Source organism: Podarcis cretensis (assembly GCF_951804945.1).
Source record: "Podarcis cretensis genome assembly, chromosome: 5".
In the NCBI taxonomy this organism is placed as follows: Eukaryota; Metazoa; Chordata; class Lepidosauria; order Squamata; family Lacertidae; genus Podarcis; species Podarcis cretensis.
In genome coordinates, this window is record NC_137174.1 from 21,277,627 (window position 1) to 21,297,662 (window position 20,036).

At 42.4% G+C, this 20,036-nt stretch overlaps 1 protein-coding gene across 2 annotated transcripts; it reads left to right on the plus strand.

The window, feature by feature from the left end:
- Positions 1 to 2,647: 2,647 nt before the first annotated feature.
- LOC307216387 (mannose-binding protein-like) lies at positions 2,648 to 8,762 on the plus strand. Of its 2 annotated transcripts, XM_079976568.1 has the most exons (5): positions 2,648 to 2,760; positions 3,696 to 3,870; positions 5,238 to 5,345; positions 7,018 to 7,101; positions 7,737 to 8,762. In XM_079976568.1, exons 2-5 carry the CDS (start codon positions 3,705 to 3,707, stop codon positions 8,108 to 8,110), a joined length of 732 nt encoding a protein of 243 aa, XP_079832694.1. In that variant the 5' UTR covers positions 2,648 to 2,760; positions 3,696 to 3,704; the 3' UTR covers positions 8,111 to 8,762. The 2 variants fall into 2 exon arrangements, with proteins under 2 accessions (XP_079832694.1, XP_079832693.1); XM_079976567.1 differs by lacking the exon at positions 2,648 to 2,760 and having other exon boundaries at positions 3,300 to 3,870.
- Positions 8,763 to 20,036: the final 11,274 nt, after the last annotated feature.

Sequence of the window (20,036 nt, forward strand, 5' to 3'; positions counted from 1 at the left end):
ATCATGCATTTATTTTATCCCCCCCCCCTTCTTTCCACGTGATGTGTGTCATGGCAATGACAATGGATTATATTTGTCATTAACAAACCTGGACCAAGGTCCAAAGAGCTTGAGCAGATTCTCTGCAAACACCACAAGCTACCTTAGAAAGCCTTCTTGGTTTCAAAGGTGGTTTGCTGTTTGCTATGAAGAGCTGCTGTTTGAGAAGCTCAAGGCCCAACCCCCTGTTGAGACTATGGTGGCCCATCATGTAACATGAACATTGAAACGGAAGGAGAAAAGGTTGTTGCTAAACATTCTGAGCTTTGTGGGACAGCGTCCCAAGATGTTCTTGTCTCCATTCCAAGCCTCTGTTGCCTAATGTGCATGCGTGTGAATAATCCTTAGATCTGACTGTATAAACCATTACTTTTCTTCTCTTATGCTGCCTTCGCTTTGACAGGAATGGTAAATAAAGCTGGAGACAAAACATTTATTACCAGTGGGAAGGAAACCTTTGTATTATTGCCGGTCAGTGCAGTTATACCTGAAAACTCTGAGTTAGCTCAGTCAGTAGAGCATGAGACTCTTAATCTCAGGGTCATGGGTTTGAGACTCATGCTGGGCAAAAGATTCCTGCACTGCAGGAGGAGATAACCATTGTGGTCCCTTCTAACTCTGCAATTCTATTAATCTGTTACCCTGTGATATACTTTGCTGTCCCCTCCACATTCATGAAAGGGACGCGGGTGGCGCTGTGGGTAAAAGCCTCAGCGCCTAGGGCTTGCCGATCGAAAGGTCGGCGGTTCAAATCCCCGCGGCGGGGTGCGCTCCCGCTGCTCGGTCCCAGCGCCTGCCAACCTAGCAGTTTGAAAGCACCCCCGGGTGCAAGTAGATAAATAGGGACCACTTACTGGTGGGAAGGTAAACGGCGTTTCCGTGTGCTGCGCTGGCTCGCCAGATGCAGCTTTGTCACGCTGGCCACGTGACCCGGAAGTGTCTCCGGACAGCGCTGGCCCCCGGCCTCTTGAGTGAGATGGGCGCACCAACCCCAGAGTCTGTCAAGACTGGCCCGTACGGGCAGGGGTACCTTTACCTTTTACCTTTACCACATTCATGAAAGTCCCTCAGCTGGGGTAGCCATCAAAAAAAGAGTACAAAAGATGACACACATTTGCATAAAACTTGCTATCATTTGGATATAAACAGAGCACACCTCACCATGGTGGGCTTGTGGGGAAGACTGATCAGGTGAGCTGTGTCAATCTGCTGCTCAGGGTGCTGCTGCCTGTTCGTGGGACCCTGCTCTCCATCCTTATAGTGATTTATACTTGAATCAGGCTACCCTTCCAAAAGGGGACCCTTTCCAATAAAGGGTGGTCCTCTGTAAAGTAGGGCCCACAGCCACCCTACTTCCAGGCAGTGCCTGATCCTATGATGTTCCTGCTCAATGAAGAATAATGGGATTTGTTTTACTTTGCTTGGATCTACAAGGGACATGTTTAACTTTATTAGAATGATATATCTAATATCTAATAATATCTTATTTAGAATGGTATATTAGATATATCATTCTAAAACGTTACAGGGCAGACTTGTAGATTAAAAGCATTTCTTACCTTGTTTTGTCCGTCAAAACGTCATTTCCCTATTGCTGGTTCCTGGTTGCTCTGCAGAGCCCTCTGGTGTCTCATTTTAATAACGCATTATGAACATTAAAAGCAGAACACAATGTGTCCATCTACATTGTGAAACCCATTTCTTAACCCTTCCTTAACATTATAAACCATGAGTGTAGATCCACCCTTCTTCTTTCTCAGGTGTGGCCATCCACTCTACCTGAACTTGCTCTTTTTGTTCTTGTGTTTTCCCCTTAGGTTCCAAAACACTTCTCAGGGTGGAAAGAAAGAAAAAAAAAACTTCCCAGGTTCCAATTTAGATTCTGGTGTAACAGCTGGGATGGCTTCAGCCACATCCAGCCTTTCTGAATAGGGAATATCCTCTGTGACTGGAAACAAGGCCTAGTGTTGAAACGCGGATAAATAACTGTTCACCACCACCCTCTTTTGCCTCAGTTTCGACTGGCTTTAAATCTACTGTTCACTGCTAGCTTAATCTTTTGCAAAGAGCTTTATGGCCTCTCCAGATATTCTGGAACTCTGCTTAACTGCTTGGAGAGGTCATAATGTGGATTTAATCATCATTACTTTTTGGAAACTTGGATGGTTTTAACAAAAACATGTTTACTTCCCTTTGGTTTCACCTATCTTACTTATCTGAGAGCTTACAAGGAAGGTTACTCTGAACAAACTCATCAGAAGGTTCAAAATGGTTATAGATTGACAGCCCAAGCTTTCTGATAATGCTGCAAAAAGTATAAAGCATTTTAGATTTCTGTATCTCTATAATGCATAATATAACAGATTTCTGTATCACAGTTCTATAAGATGTCTGTAGATCTATTTGCTGGAAGAAGCACTTCCAGTGATTATACGAAAGGGCAAGTTCTAGAATTTGTCCCTGTTTTCCAGTAAATTGACTGGGGGGGAAAGGTTATGCTGAAACACTTCATGCAGTCGTGCCAGTAAGTGCTGGTGTATAAAGTACAATTTTGCAATCCGCAGAGATAAAATAAAACATACTTATCTATGGGATTTTTCTACTGATTTTTTCCCTGCCATTCTAAGCAAAACAGAAATCCTCCCCTTTCTTGGCTAGTCTTCATCACTCTTCAAATCAGCTGAGCTGCTTCATTTGATCAAGGAAACATATGAGGAACCGGTAAGTAATGCTGCTTCAGATGAATGCTGGATGAAAACTTTGCTTGTTAAACTCCTCCAGTTCTACAAAATAGTTTAATCCATCTGCTGTTTCCCCATTCTCAAAATAAGCCTGAATGTAATCCTAACCCCATTTACCTGGGAGTGAGAAAGTTTGAATTCAGTAGAACTTATCTTGGAATAGACAGAGATAGGAGTGTGCTGTTAGTTGATTTACCATTCCACTTTAAATTGCTTTAATTTGTGGGACTGAATTAGAGGCATGCTTTTTTGGATGTTTGCCAGTGACAGGGAATGCAAATAAAATATTGAATGTCTTCCTTACAATATGCAACAGGCTTTATTTTGTTGGCGATGAAGAGTTGGTAATATGGGCATTTATTTAAATTTATTTGATTAAGCAATGGATTGGTTCAAAGGCAGACAATTAATCAGATAAACTTGTCTTATTGACACATCTGTTTTAGTATGACAGCTGAAATACTATTTATAGTAGTGGGGGTAGGAGAGCTGGGGGGGGGGGGGGAATCACATATGGCAACCAATGTGCCCCTTTGGTTTCAGATAGTACATGGGTAGATGAGTCTGAAAAGCCCGGGGCACAAATTTTTATGGTCCTCAAGCAGCCACAGTGGCTCATTTACCAGAATGTGCAGAAGCTAGAATTCTCCAACCAACAGCATTTGCAGTTGTCTCACACAGCTATAACACCAAGATCATTTGGGTAAAGTAACAATTGTTCAGAATTCAAATTGACCAATGTCCTTCAGTCGCGCAAAACACACCAACAGGTGGGCTGATGGCTTTCTGAGAGTCTCATCTTAAGAGGGCAAAACAGAGTCCTCTCTCACTGGCAGAGAAAGAACAGCAGAGTGGCCACAGGTAACCTCTAAAAGATCTCAAAATAATTTCCTCTTAACTGGTTATCTGTCTAAGGTATCAGCAATGTATCTTCAAATTTTCATCGCCCTGATGCTGGGAACATCACTGGCGTTGGCCACTGATTCTGAAACAAACACTTGCACAGTAATGGCATGTGGCAACCCAGGAATCCCCGGTTTACCAGGAAGAGATGGGAGAGATGGTCCCAAAGGAGAGAAGGGAGACCAAGGTATCTCCATATAGTTATATGGTAATCTTTGGCACCTTATGACAGCTCATCTATATCTCAGCTGGGTTTCTCATGTGTGTGTGTGACTTGGCAAGGTGGTTACACATTGCTATGTATTTAACCCTTCTCTCTCTCTCCCCCCCCCCTTCCTCTATTTGCTTACATTGACGTCATACTGTTTTCCAAGGTCCCAAAAGGCATGGGGACAGGGTGAGGACTGTCTCCATGGTTCTGAAAAGCAAGCCCTGGATGTTTTTGCTTTGAGTGTTGGCTGGGTGCTTCATAGCACTTTTCCAAGCTCTTTCCTTTGAGCATTGGAGGTGGAAGAGAGAAGTGACTAAATAGCTTCCCTTGTCCCTCTTGGTGGCAAGGGAAAACTAGGTCTCAAAGAGGAGAATTCCTGGATGCCAAGATCCCAGTTTGGGGCTGATACTCTTTGTTGAGCAAACCCTAGCAGATATTTTAAATCACAACATATGCAGGAAAGTAAAGCATGTAAATATAGGATGTTAGACCTTTGAAATATCCCCTTGTGAGTTCCAAAACTCCCCTCTTCTCTTAACATAGAACAGACCACATGCTTGGTGTGTTAAAAGTGGTTTACTTGCAAACTCTCCAAAGCTTGGGTTCATGTGCTTTCCATACATCAGTCGGAACACACAGGCAATAAAACTTGGATTAGCTACACTAGTGAAAGTTCCTACATTATTAGTATAGGAACACAAGAAAGGCTTGTTAGAGCCATGCAGTCTGAGCTTGGAGCAACCAGTTCTAAACCTATTTACACACTGAGCTTCTCAGACAGCTTGAAGGCAGATTTGTAGTGCGGAGATCCTCTTGGGAAGAGAGATAAGGATCTATGTGATGGGGGAGTGATGCACTTGGAGAGAGAGAGAGAGAGAGAGAGAGAGAGAGAGAGAGCATTGTCTGGGGAAGGGAAAGAGGCAGAAGGTATAATTGTGTGTGAAGCTGTGTATATGTGAAATGTGCAAGAGAGACAGAGGAGGCAGGAGAGGGAGATACGCCTGGTCTGTATGTATGTGCTGAGTGCATGTATGTACTGTGTAGTGGAAGAGATTGTGGAGCAAAGCAAATCTAGGCAGAGCTGGTGGGGAGTCAGGGAACAGAGTGAGCAGGGTAAATATATAGGAACCAGGAGGAGAATAAACAATTGTGGTGATTTGCAGTGGCATCAGCACAGAATCACAATTATCAGCTGAGTACAAGGTGAGCTCTAGGAACATCTTGTCATGAAGGCTGCCATCAGGAGTGTGAATGTGTATTATTTAAAGTGACCTTTTTTCCTTGTTGGCTGTTTGTTACTTGGGAATAGTATCCAAAAGCTGTTTCTTTTTCTCAAACACAAGGAGTCCAAGTGAGGGGCCAACAGGGTTTTCCTGGGAAGGCAGGGCCTCCTGGATTGCCTGGAATTGCAGGGCCCCCAGGTCAGAAAGGACAAAAGGGAGAAATGGCAGGTAAGAAATCAAGTTTCTGGTGCTTAATTTTGCTTTCAGGAAGACATGAGTGTGCACTTCAAGACCAACATAGCCTCTTCTTTGTGAATGCCAGTGAATGGTTTGCATGATAATTATTCTTCTGCGAAAGCTTTGCTTAGAAAACCATAGGGCCAAAATGCATCCTGTGGTCCCCAAGCCATTGCATCTGAGAATACATCAGTGGGTTCATGTAGAAGCACCGTTTATGTCAACCAGTGTCACAATGGGGTTAGGGCATTCAGAGCCGTCCTGTTCCCTAATATTCAAGTGGCACCTTTTAAAGATGCCATCATCATTTAAACAGGAGTGGCTTGTGGATAAACTAATGTGGAGGGGGCAATTCATACAATGATGTCTTCATATCATCACAGCATGATGCTGCAGCAGACCCACATAGAGCAAGCACATCGAGCCTGCTGGATGTATAAACTGAACCACAGAAATCTGAAAGTACTACTGTACTGTAAATCAGGAATAATAATTATTAATAATAACGTTATTATTTATACCCCAGCCCAGCCAGCATCCAGCACATATGGAAACATAATAAAACATGAAACATTAAAAACTTCCCGATACAGGGCTGCCTTCAGATGTCTTCTAAAAGTTGTATAGTTACTTATCTCCTTGATATCTGGTGGGAGGGTGTTCCACAGGGAAGGCAACACTACCAAGAAGGCCCTCTGCCTGGTTCCCTGTAACTTCACTTCTTGCAGTAAGGGAACCAGCAGAAGACCCTTGGAGGAGGACCTCAGTGTCCAGGCTGAACTATGGGGATGGAGACGCTCCTTCAGGTATACAGGGCCAAGGCTGTTTAGGTCAGCACCAACACTTTGAATTGTGCTTGGAAACATACCAGAAACCAATGTAGATCCTTTAGGACAGTGATGGCCAAACTTGGCCCTCCAGCTGTTTTGGGACTACAATTCGCATCATCCCTGACCACTGGTCCTGTTAGCTAGGGGTGATGGGAGTTGTAGTCCCAAAACAGCTGGAGGGCCAGGTTTGGCCATCACTGCTTTAGGACCGCAACGGGAGCCCGAGAGAAATGCTTCCAAGAAAGTCACAGACCTCTCTATGCAGCTTAATCTGCTGCTGAACTGGTCCTATAATTGGATTAAACATTAGTAAAACAAGAACAAAAAAACCCCCCTCTTTTCCTGTAGTTCAGCTATCAGCCACAACCAGCACTGATAGTTGTAGTCCAAAACATAATGAGAACACCAGTTTGGCAAATGCATGCCTGATGCTTCTTGCTTCTGCCCCCAGTGAACAAGCGGTCCCTATCTCCTTTCTTCCTTCACTATATTTTGCATCTCTCTTTTAGGCAGAAGGGCTTCTGTGTTTGTGAATGTGAGCATTTATGCCCCAAGGAATGGGCTGAAGGCACATAATGCAGGAACATTGGCTGAAGCTAAGTAGGACCGGATCTAGTCAGTCCTGACTAGGGCACCTGGGACCCTCAATGCCCTCGGCTATATTATGGAAGAAAGGCAGGATATAAATGTCATATAAAAATAATTGATACACAGGTGACAAAGGACAGCAGGTAGTACAGAGTCAGGAATTGTTAATGGTCTGGGTGGCAACTTTCCAATATAAATCATTTGTGCTTAACCATATGAACCATATCTTCATTTTCTCACCTTAGCCATTACTGCCACTCAACAACAAGTAACTGCTTTGGAAAAGAAAATCCAGACTCTTGAAGCTGACTTTACCAAGTATAAAAAGAGTAAGATGGAATATGCATTTTCAATGCTTGTTTTTATATTTATTTTTAAATGGTTGCTTGTGTCGTGTGCGTGAGTGAGAGTGCAAAAACAACAAGCTAATAGCGAGGTATGCAGGGACTCTTGGGAAGAAGCCATAACTATTTAAATGGTATGATACAACTTTCAATGTATAATGCAGATGGGCCTAACTAAGATTTGCCCATATAAAGGAGTCCGTCTGTGTTGTCAATAGCTCATATGTTGCAAACTTTCTACTATCGTCTCATCTCTTTATATTACTTAGAGCCAGGTTATACTCTCCGCGCAAAAAGTGAGGTGATCATGTCATCCCATGCAGATTTTACAACCAACAAAATTGATCCTTTATTAATCAGCTTGTTCAACATTCTGTATGTGTGAAAAAACAAAATTTGGGTTGAGTGGGTGCTAATCTGTTTTGCTTTTGAGGTGGGACAATGGGACTCAAAGCACTGATTATTGTGGGTGGGGTGGGGAGGAAAATGACAGATTTTTCTCAGTGTGTTGGATATTGATGAACCTAAAGAGCAGCCTCCTACAGCCTGGAACCTTCCAGATGTTGTAGGACTACAACTCCCATTATCCTTAGCAACTGTGCTTTTCTCTCTCTGTCTAGTTGTGATGTTGCAGCAGGTGAAAGTCGGAGAGAAATTTTTTGTTTCAGCTGGTCAAGAACTAACTTACTCCAATGGAAAAAGACTGTGTGAAAATGGAGGTGCAGCTCTTGCCACCCCGAAGAACGCAGCAGAAAATGCAGCCTTGGCGGAAATAGTAAAGAGGAATTCGAAGATTGTTTTTCTCGGTATCAACGATATCCAAACTGAAGGGAGATTCGTGTATGTGAATGGGGCACCCCTAAGTTACACAAATTGGAAACAAGGAGAGCCCAATAACTCTGGTTATAAAGAGGACTGTGTTATAATAGTTGAGGATGGACAGTGGAACGATTTGGATTGTGAACGGAAAGCACTGACTGTTTGTGAACTGTAACTTCTCCACCCCCACCCCCAAAAGATGCTTAACCCTGTGGGTGCCTGTGCTCACAGTTATTAACTTAACGGCCCAGCCAATTTGCAGTTTTTAAGTTTGAGGCGGAGAGAGAGGTGGTTTTTAAGGTAGCTAAAAGTAGCATGACAGAAGGATTATTTTCTGCTGCTCTGCACACACAGCTTTTGTGCCACAGTAATCTTTGGTCAGAAGGCTTTTTCAGCTTCTTGAAATGTTACAAAAAGCTGCAAAACATATTTAGCAGAATGATAGAGAGGGCAACGATGCTTCTATTGCACCACGTTCGACCTGGAGGAGGGGACTCCTGTCAGTCTGCCAACCTCAATGATGGATGTGCCATTTTAGGCTTAAGAGTGCCATATGCAAAACCACCACCCACAAACCCTATTAGTCTAATTTGCAAAATATTCAACTATGTTATTAATTGTGGGAAACCATTTAACCTCATCAGCATGCCTCATCTATGCCTAGATGTGCACCTGGAAAGGCTGGAGATCTGCCCTTCTGTTTTATTGTTGTCGTTTTCACAAATTTAAAGCTGTGTTTTTCATGAATCTCTTTCATGTACTAGATTCTGTTCTGGTGTAATTGCAGCCATGTGATGAATAAGTAAAACAGTCCATATGTTTTAGGAGTAGCAAGAGTATACTTGTATGCTACAGTGTCTAGAGTGCTACATGCAGTGTGTGAAATGTATATTAATTAATTTCTAAGTACAGGTACACTGAGAGTACATGCTGCAGAGGACTCTGGTTGGTTCTGGATTCTTGCAACATGAGTTAGGTATTAAAAGAGATGAGCCAGTGTGGTGCAGTGGTTAGAGTATTGGACTAGGGCTTGGGAGACCAGGGTTCAAATCCCCACTTGGGAATGAAGCTCACTGGGTGACCCTGGGCCAGTTACTACCTTCTTAGCCCTAGCCTACCTCACAAAGTTGTTGGGATTAAATGAGGGAGGGGAGGTCTGTGTATGCCAGCACAACACTAAAGTCAATAGAACAAAGCAACCCAAAATCAGAACCAAGAGTAAGTGAAATGATGCCCACTATCACCTGCATTAATCATACTGAGAACTAGAACAAATCTAATAGGGCAAAACACAACCACCATAAAAGCAGAGACTGACGTATTTCTTTTCTTTTCTTTTTTTAAAATAATTTTTATTGAATGATTTTATGTTACAAAAAACAATACAGCCATACTACCACTAAATATAATTAAGAAATAAAAATTACATACATCGATATTTAGTTTGTTATTTGTTATTTGCCATCTTATTTCTTCCCAAACATTGCGTACAACAACACACATATGTGCAGACACCCACACACCCACACCTGCACACAAAATGATAATAATGAAAGTAAATATTTTTCCCCTTTTATCTTTCAAAATCTTTTCTTCAACTTTGACTTCCTGTCAAGTCCCTTTGCATATATTTTATCTTACATTTGAATGTAAAGACTGACGTGTTTCAGGTGATGGTTTTTTAAGGCTCAGATCACAAGGAAATTAGCATACCTAGCAGGCAAGTCTCCCTAGGCAACAACCCTCTCTCTCCCTTTTGGCCATCTCCTGTGGTTCAGACAGAAAGGTCACATAGAGGTGGGCCTCCGTATATGCTCTAGCGGCTTAGGTATATATGAAAGAGGTCTCAAGCTATGTAGGACTTTACGGTCAATTTGATTTTAGCAAATCCAAGTCTGAAACTAATTTAGTGGGTCCTAGAGTAGAAAATCCCTACAGGCATTCTCTACAGAATTCCTTTCAGATTGGCACATTTTCTCAATTTGGGGGAAGGATTATATCTCTCTAGCATGCATGTTGCTCAGGTTTGGCACCAAAGTGGTTTTTCACAGGAATGGGGAACCCTAGACACATGTGGCATTTAAAAACTAAGGTTCTTGAGAAAAATTTAACACTGATTGAGAAAGAGAGGTTTCAGAAGGAGACAGGTTTAACATTGGTAAAGAAAGTAAAATATCTGGGGGTGAACATGACTGCTAAAAATGTGAATTTGTTTAAAGACAACTATGAGAAATGTTGGTCAGAAGTGAAAAAAGATCTTGAAATATGGTCAAGCCTGAAGCTTTCCTTGCTTGGCCGAATTGCTGTTATAAAAATGAATGTATTGCCAAGAATGTTGTTTTTGTTTCAATCACTTCAAATTATAGACAAGATGGACTGTTTCAAGAAGTGGCAAAGAGACATTTCTAGATTTGTCTGGCAGGGCAAGAAGCCCAGAATAAAGTTTAAGATACTTACTGATGCAAAGGATAGAGGTGGATTTGCCCTGCCGGACCTTAAACTGTACTATGAATCAGCAGCTTTTTGCTGGTTGAAAGAATGGCTGCTTCTTGAAAACACAGACATTTTGGATTTAGAAGGTTTTGATAATGTCTTTGGGTGGCATGCATATTTGTGGTATGACAAGGTTAAAGCACATAAGGCATTCAAAAATCATATTGTCAGAAGAGCATTGTTCAATGTCTGGACAAGATATAAAGACTTACTTGAAAACAAAACCCCAAGGTGGCTATCACCTATGGAAGCGAAGGCTCTGAAAAAACTCAATATGGAGGCCAACTGGCCAAAATATTGGGAGATTTTGGAACAGGAGGGTGACAAATTGAAATTGCAGAGTTTCGAGAAACTAAAGGATAAAGTGCGAGATTGGCTTCATTATTTTCAAATAAGGGAGGCCTATAATTTAGATAAAAAAATTGGCTTCCAGGTGGAAAAATCAAAACTAGAAACAGAACTGTTAGAACCCAAAGCTAAGATACTATCAAGAATGTATAACTTGCTGTTGAAATGAAATACTGGGGATGAAACGGTAAAATCTGCTATGATAAAATGGGCACAAGATATTGGACATAACATTATGTTTGCTGACTGGGAGCAGTTGTGGACCACAGGTATGAAATTTACGGCATGTAATGCCCTAAGAGAGAATATTATGAAAATGATGTACAGGTGGTACATGACCCCAGTCAAGCTTGCAGAAATCTACCATTTGCCCAATAATAAATGCTGGAAATGTAAAGAAACTGAAGGTACATTCTTTCACCTTTGGTGGACGTGCCCAAGGATTAAGGCTTTCTGAGAGATGATCTATAATGAAATGAAAAAGGTATTTAAATATACTTTCCTGAAGAAACCAGAGGCCTTTCTCCTGGGCATGGTCGGCCAATTGGTGCCAAAGAAGGATAGAACTTTCTTTATGTACGCTACAGCAGCAGCAAGAATACTCATCGCAAAGCATTGGAAGACACAAGATCTACCCACCTTGGAAGAATGGCAGATGCAAGTAATGGACTACATGGAAATGGCGGAAATGACTGGCAGAATCCGAGACCAGGGAGAAGAGTTGGTGGAAGAAGATTGGAAGAAATTTAAAATCTATCTACAGAAATATTGTAAAATTATTGAATGTTAATGACGTTGGAATGAAACGAAGCGGTTCTAGCAATAAGGCAAAATAAAAATTTGTAAGATTGGATTGATACTTGATGAAAATTTGAAGTTATAATAAGGGTAAACTAAGAGGGTATGGATTTGCTGAACAAATTTTAAATGGAATACAAAAAAGGGAGGTGTGAGGAAGTTATGAAAATAAGTAAATGAGTGGTAAGATACCAGAAAGAGGGATTTTTCTTTTTTCTTTATTCTTTTTTTATGCCTATGTTTGGTCTTTGTATTTTTGTTGTGTCTTTTCTTTCACTGTTTTGTAATTTCTTTTTTGTTGAAAAATCAATAAAATATTATTCTAAAAAAAAATAAAGGCTGTTAACAAATAAACAAGTAGAGCAAAGGCAGAGACAAACATTGTAAAGTAAGTCTTTAGCAAATCCATTGCCTCACATCAAACTGAGGGGGGTGGAATACCTATAAACAAAAGAGGTCTTTCAGCCTGCAGCTCCTGGCTCCTCTCTTTCTGCTCCTCTCTGTGTCTCTCACTCTCTGTTTCCAAAACATTCCTATAGTTCTCTTCATAAGCAAATCTAATTTGGTCCCTCCTTCAGCTGGAGGGGCAGATGAGTCATTTCCCTGTCTCAGTTCTGGAATTGTCTGGAATGGAAATTGCCTAGATCAAATGTGAATGAGTTTCACAATTTGGACAGTCTTCCAACAATTCGTTCCCATAAAGAGATGTTCACTGCACATCTAAACAATTTGCCTGACAAAAGGTATGGCCTGCATAACTCTCACCACTTGTCCAGCGTTCATAATAATGTGAAGAAGGAACTTGTACAGAACTTAAAAGAACAGATTAACTCAAGAATTGTTAACAAGGAGAAAATTCAAAGTAGGGTAATTTGTAGCCTGTCACAGTTTGACTTAAATGTGTAAGTGTGTGAATTCAAACCCTATTCATTTTGGTGGAATGCTCTAGAAATATCAGAAGTACTATCTTCAATTTATTTCAGTACTCTGTCTCATAATCATATCTACCCATAATCCCTGTAGGCCAATTCTCATCAGCCTGTTTTATTACTACATTAGCATGAGAAGATATTTCTGCTCAGATTAAGCCAATTTCTTCTTAACACTCAATGCCCCTTGAACATACTTCCAGCACTGTGTGAAAGTCTTTATATGTGGGCAGCTCCTCCATGCCTGGGAGAATGTTTAAATGGCACAACCATATGGTCCAGGGTTGATTGATTCTCACAGAATTGTCACTGTGCTGCGAGCAGTGATGTTGATTGTATAGGAAAAGACTCGTGCGTTCAGGCATTGTCCATGCGGCTGGGTTGTTTTCAGCATTCTTCCAGGCAGCCATCTACAAAGCTGTCTAAAACAAGCTGTGCTAAATAAATACATTTGAACAACATTATGGTGAACTACTATTTCTTTATTTTTAAAGGACACATTGCATGCTTATGCAGAACATCTTTGTGTCCATGTCCATGTTCTTTCTGTGGGGATAGTCTGAACTTTCTCTGATCCAGTGGAGCATGGGTAGGCAAACTAAGGCCTGGGGGCTGGATCCGGCCCAATCGCCTTCTAAATCCAGCCCGCAGATGGTCCGGGAATCAGCATGTTTTTACATGAATAGAATGTGTGCTTTTATTTAAACTGCATCTCTGGGTTATTTGTGGGGCATAGGAATTCATTCATTTTTTCTCTCCAAAATATAGTCCACCCCCACAAGGTCTGAGGGACAGTGGACCAGCCCCCTGCTGAAAAAGTTTGCTGACCCCTGCAGTAGAGTGTTTGCAGGGCAGCCATAGCTATGTAAGCATAGTCCTGAAAAGAAGTTGTTTGATGGGGAAGCTGGGGAGGGGGGTTAATCCTGCACCCTGTGTCACTTCCAGAAGCACTGATTGGCTGGATTTCACCGTTGTTAAAATGGATATACTGTACATGCTGATCCCTGCCCGTTGGGCAGGGAAGGGTGAAGTTCACACAGTCAAATTCACACACTCTTCATTTATATATGAAATCCTCTATTTAGCAAGGGATAGAAGCCTGATCTCTATATGATCAGATGACCTGGGGGAGTTGTGATCAACCTCACTAGTCTTTCCACCCCACCCCCCACCGGTGACCCTGCTTTTGTTGTTCCTTGGTAAATCAGTTTTGTTTTTGTTTGCTTGCTTTTGCTTTCATGGTTTTTGAATGGCAAGCTCCATTTATATAAAGAACATCACAGTCATTTAACTTTATAATGCATTATATAATTTCATAGGTTGCTTCCTCAGTGAAGAGCTCACATGGGGAACATGTGAGCGTAATTTTGTCTTTCCTTGTGAATTTTGCAATCCATCGCATAATTTTTTTATTAAAGTTTTCACAATACAATAAAATTATATCTAGAACAAAGGAAATAAAAAGGGAAGAACGAAGGAAAAATAACAAAAGAAAAAAAGAAAAGAGAGGAAGGCAAAGGAATAAAGAAAAGAGAGGAGAAAGACAACAGAAATAATAAAACACGCGCGCACACACACACACACACACACACCTACCTCTATTCTAATTATACCATAATCTTCTGTCCACATACAAAGAAGTGAATCTCCCCAGCTTTCATCTGGGAAGTTTCCCTCTTTCCTCTGCCTCACACCCTGAGAAAAACCCACTCTTGCCTGCCTCCCACACAGCCCCCCCCCCCCCCCCGCTTCTAAACATCACCTTTCTGAATTTTGCAATCCAGAAGGCGAGCAACATAATGAGCATGGACCATGTGCTGCAAAGGCGTCTGGTGGGGGGGGGTGCACATCAAACTTCAGGTGCCTTACAGCAACTTCCTGTAAGTTGTCTGGTTTCTTTATAAAGAGAAATATAATCAAAAGTGGCGAAACTGCTAATTGCTCATTGTTGGCAAGCTGTTCTTTTCAGAAGGTGCCAAAGCATCTCGGGGAGGGGATAATAGAGGGCACCTGATTCGCTTCATGATGTGCTACTTCTCGGAAAATGCTATCAGCATGACTCAGATGTGTACTGAACACTTTGCTGCCTGAACGAACAGCTCTTGTTCTTTTCTTTTCTTTAAATGCAACTTAAATAACACAAAGGCTGGATGTTGCTTACTCTTCCAAGCTGTTAGGCTTTCTGGAAAGTCCCTGCTGGTCATTTAATTTCGCATTTAATTATACATTTGTTGTATTAGCACTAATCTGAGCCTGTTCATATGGTGCTAATGGAACTCTTGCAGGAGTTCTGATTAGTTAGTTTTTCAAAAGGGTTGTGTGTGTGTGTGTGTGTGTGTGTGTAAGGAGCTCCAGTGTGTGACTCAGATAAAGATGAGCAAAGAGCCATAGGCAAGCTTGAAGAGCTGTCATTTCTTGAGTGATTATGGAAATTCAAAAAGCCGTTTTTTCTATATTGCTAGTTACAACCAGGAAATGGGAAATTGCCATAATCCTCACAGTATGGTTTAAGGATTTGCCCAAACAATCCATCAAATCTGCATTGTGCTCTTTGTTAAAGGGATCCAGGTGGGGCTAGAGCCATAGTGCTCCTTGAGTAGGCGATCCTGGAGAGGTGGAGCCTGTTTGATGTTTGTCATAGGCCTCTTATGTCCTGACAGACAGTTGCTTGCCTAAACACTAGTCAGCAAAACCCACTGCTTAAGAGATGAGATCTGATGTTTGGAAAGCACCATAGTACCCTCATTCTATATCCATTGGAAAGATTCATTCTTCCAGGCTTATGGCCATCTAAAACTTACAAAGTGCACAACAAAAACCACCACTGACTTACAGCAAATGTATCAGTCCTGAAAAGCATATGGGACATAGAGACAGGACCAGGGGCAGAGGAAGGGGGTGGGGGTGGGCCACCCCAGGTGTCACCACTGAGGGGGGTGACAAAATGCCAGGAGGCACTCACCGCAGGGCCTGCAGCACGCCCGAGCCCCGCGTCCCTCCTAGGAGGTGGCTTGGGTACCCGCAGGCTCCATGCTGCCCCAAACAGTCCGCCCACCGCCTCCCCCTCAACTGTAGGGTGGCTGAGTGGGAGGAGGCAGGCAGACTCCTTGGAGGCCCTGTGGAGCATCCTGCCCCAGATGGCTCTGCCCCTGCAGGCAGCTGGCCCCACCCCTGGGCGCAGGGCACATGCGCTGCCCCAGGCGCCCAATCGGCTTGCTCCGCCACTGGAAAGGACAAGGAGGACCTGCAACATAATGTTGCAGGGTGGAGTGCTCCTTTTCGCTGTTCGTGTGTTCCAGTCATTCAGCCCACACCCTCTTTCACAATACAGGCATCTCTCCACTTACATGCATTTGACTCGCACACGACTGTGTACATGTGGTGCCATGAAATAATTAAACAAATCGATATAAAGGGCAAAAAGGGTCAAAAGGTGCAAAAATATACCCCAAAAGAGCAGGAAAACTGCAAAAATGGCACAAAAACCCAAATGGCTAGCAATCCCAGGAGCCTTTGCAACTGCAATCCCATGAGCCTTTGCATCATCCCCTTGTCGTTTCCACACTGTCCTCCAGCGATGAGGAAGACTGAGAGCCACCATTGCCACCATTCATGCCAATCTGGTAAGTGCTGCTGGTTGGGTTTTTTAAAGGGTTTTTCAAGGGTTTCCAGAGGTTTAGAGGGTGTTTACAGGCTTTTTAGATGGTGTTCTTCACTATACACTATTTCACATATACACATGGTACCTGGGAATGTAACCCCCACATAAGTGAAGAGACACGTGTACAACAGTCTTCCATTTCCCCAATAGCAATCAGTTGGCATGCTCAGTTCTCTAACTGGGCTGTTTTGAGAGTCCCCCCCCACAGCACTTTACGGCCCCCCCCAAGCATTTTCTGCACTTCAGTGACCATTGAATATTCTCAGCCTGCTAATATCTCCTTCAGGCAGTGTGTATGGTGCCCTCTGGGTACATCAGGACCATCCTCTGAACTTTGGAAATAGAGGGGATAACTCTATCTAAAACCACCCACCTTATCCAAGTTCCTTCAAAATTCTCATCCATAAAAAGCAAACCTAAAAACAAAGCTGGTTTGCACCAATGGACTAATATCCTTCTTCTGGGAAAAACTTCCTTTCAATTAGCAGATTATATTAAAGCCTGGAAGGCAGAATTATGAATTACACAGACTGCAAGAACATATCCATTATAGGGACCCCCAGGCATTAGAACAAGGCAACTAATAATAGCCAGTTAGCCAAAAAGATGGATTATTATTCAAAAATGACCTGATAATGGAAGAAAAGGCATAGTGAAGAAATTGAGCACCATTGTTAAATGGGAAAGGATATCTTATTTAACATATTGGTATTATATGTATCTTTTAGATTTTTTTGTTACATGAACAGGTAGAGCAGAATGATATTTATTTTAACATTGATATCTCATCTACAGAGTATTCCCTATTCACCTCATGGAGTGGGTCAGCTGTGCTGCAGAAAAGAAAGGGGTTCACAGAGCTTGCCCTCACCCCCTGCTGAAGCAAACAACAGTGCATCTGAAAAATGTTCAGACTTCACCTTGGGTAGTTATCTAGTGGGAAGGCTATGCTTTCCCTTCTCTCAGAAGGACCCCACCCTAGCCTTCTGCCTGGCTCAAACTGGGCTTTGGGAAGGAAGATTCAGGCTCTGGCAGGGTCCTAGAGCCCCCCTCCCCCAAACCTGGTAAGTGTTTTCCCGGTTTGGGGAAGGAGACAAGAGGACTCTAGGAACCTGTCAGTGTTGATTAGCAGTTTCCAAGTGCACAGCGGAATGATGAGGAATACGTGCTCATACTCTATATTGCTTTATTTACATTTCAAAGCTGGTAGATTACAGAAAAACATCTTTACTCTGCCGGAGCAGAAAATGCATCCTCTCTCCTCTGAAGCACGGAGAGAATCACACTCTGAGTGAGAACAGTGAAAAACAGGAAACCAGTGTACGTCACATCCAGCTTCCCTTTCCCGTGGGAAAACACAACAGCAATGCTGTCTGTGGAATGTAAACATTGTCTTGTGACAAGCCTTTCGCTGCACAGTGAAGAGAGCAGAAACCAACATCCTCCCCCTTTCTGTGAACACCACTGGGCAGCGTGTTCGTACAATATCAGTACAAACCCAACTTCTGTACATAGGTACAGTGTTGATCCTTTGATACAATCTTGGACAGTACATCAGCAGGAATTTCATTATCTGGCATATAGGACACCGTTACGAGTCCCTTCTGAATACGTTCCCTAGCATGTTGCAACTTCAATTGCAAGTGCTTCGTGCTTTGCTTACAACCTTCAGAATTCAGCAAAGCCAAACATGCTTTGTTGTCCTGGTAAACCTGGATTGGACATTTGACAGGAATTTTCATGTCTTTGCACAATTGTAACAACCATTCACAATCCTTAAGTGAATAAGACAGTGCATTCAGTTCAGCTTCACAAGTACTTAAGCTAACTGTTGTTTGCTTCTTGCATGACCAATCAAATAGACCCTGATTGTACATATAGCAAACTCCAGACGTACTTTTCCTGTCTGTAGTGTCACTTCCAAAACTTGCATCTGCAAATATCTCAAGACCACCAGACTTCTGATTGTTAAATCTCAGTCTGTAATGCATAGTGCCTTTCAAATACCGCGCTATGCGTTTCAGAGCTTTCCAATCCTTAACAGTAGGATTGTTGACTTGTCTGCTTAGCAAATTACAGCTAACAGCAATGTCTGGTCTTGAACATCTGGCAATGAAGTTTAGCTTGCCTAGCACACTTCTGTACAGTGTAGTGTCAGAAAATGCTTCTTCAGTGTCATCTACCTGATAACCTGTTGTCATCGGTGTGTCTACAGGGTTAGCATCCATCAGGTTTAGTTTGTTTAACACATCAGCAATTTTCCGTGACTGGTGTACTAGAATGTTACCATCTTGATCTCTCTCTATTTCCAGAGATAGGTAGTTGTTTACCTCTCCAAGATCTTTCATGTCAAAGTGTTCTTTTAGTTGAGCTAGGGCGTTATTGTACATTGTGACATCATCCCAAAAGAATAATAAATCATCAACATAAAACAAACAATACAGTTTCTTTTGCCCCTCCTCTTTGACAAATACACATGGATCAGCTTTCCCTTGCTTAAAACCTAGAGAAAACAATACTTCAGTGAGTTTTGTGTGCCAACACCGTGCACTTTGTTTGAGACCATAAAGGGACTTTTTCAGAGCACAAACAAATCCCTGTTTTACCTGTACGCCATCAGGTGGAAGCATATAAAGTGATTCATTTAGAGATCCGTACAGAAAAGCTGTATTCACATCGTGGTGACTAATGTGTAGATTCTCCTCTGCAGCTAGCTTGAGCATAAGCCTAATGCTCTCATACCTTACTGTGGGTGAGTAGGTCTCATGATAGTCTTCACCTGGTACCTGTGCAAAACCTCTGGCTACCAATCTGGCTTTGTGTCTGACTATCTTGCCATTTTGATCAGTCTTCGCTTTGAAGACCCATTTGCTTCCAAGCAGTTTCATTCCTGGAACTACTGGAACAAGTTCCCATGTTTTGTTCCTTTCCAAGGAATCAAGCTCAACCTTCATGGCATTTAACCATGGCTCAGCTTCCTTTGAATCCAAATCCTGGATTTCTTGGAAACTTGAAGGTTCAAATACCTTCTTGGAGCTTTTAACAGCTGTTACTGCTATCTTAGCAAACTCATCAGCAAATCTCTTTGGAGGTCTGCCTTTTGTGGCTCTTTGTGACCTGCGAATTAGCCTTAGGTCTTCAACACTCTCCTCTTCCTTCTTAGGAGAAAAGCGACCTATTGTGAACAATGGTTCCTCCAATTCCTGATCAGAGCTTTCAGAGGGTCGCATAGAGGCTTTCGCACTCTTGAAATCCTCTGAATCACCTGATTCAGTTTCAGACTCAGAATCAGAACTTTCATCAGTGGGTGTGGGTTGCTGTGGTTGCTTTTGACTATCCTCAGTCTCATCACTGTCATCAGGGTAACATTGGAAAATTCCCACATTCTCCCCCCACTTGGCATTGTACTCAACACTTCTTGTGAGCTTAATGGTCTTAGAGTCAGTCATCCTTATTCTGTAAGAACCTTTCTCATAACCTAGAAAGATACCATGCAAACCACGCTTGTCTAACTTGGAGTTTTGTGGTGAGTGAACCCACATGTCAGAACCAAAAATTCTCATGTGTTTGATGTATGGCTTCTTGCCAAACATCTTCTCATAGGGGGTACAACCAATCGCTGAAGATAACCTGCGATTATAACTGTAAGTGAAACATGAGAGAGCTTCGGCCCAATAACTCTCTGGAAGATTGGCATCATGCAGCAAGGTTTTTAACCCTTGAAGCAACGTCTGATTTGCCCGTTCCGCAAGTCCATTCTGCCATGGCGAGCGAGGACTAGACAAATCGTGTTGAATTCCTTTCTCAGTCAGAAAAGCTTCAAACTGCTGAGAAGTGAATTCCCCTCCGCGATCACTGAAAAGAGTCTTTAC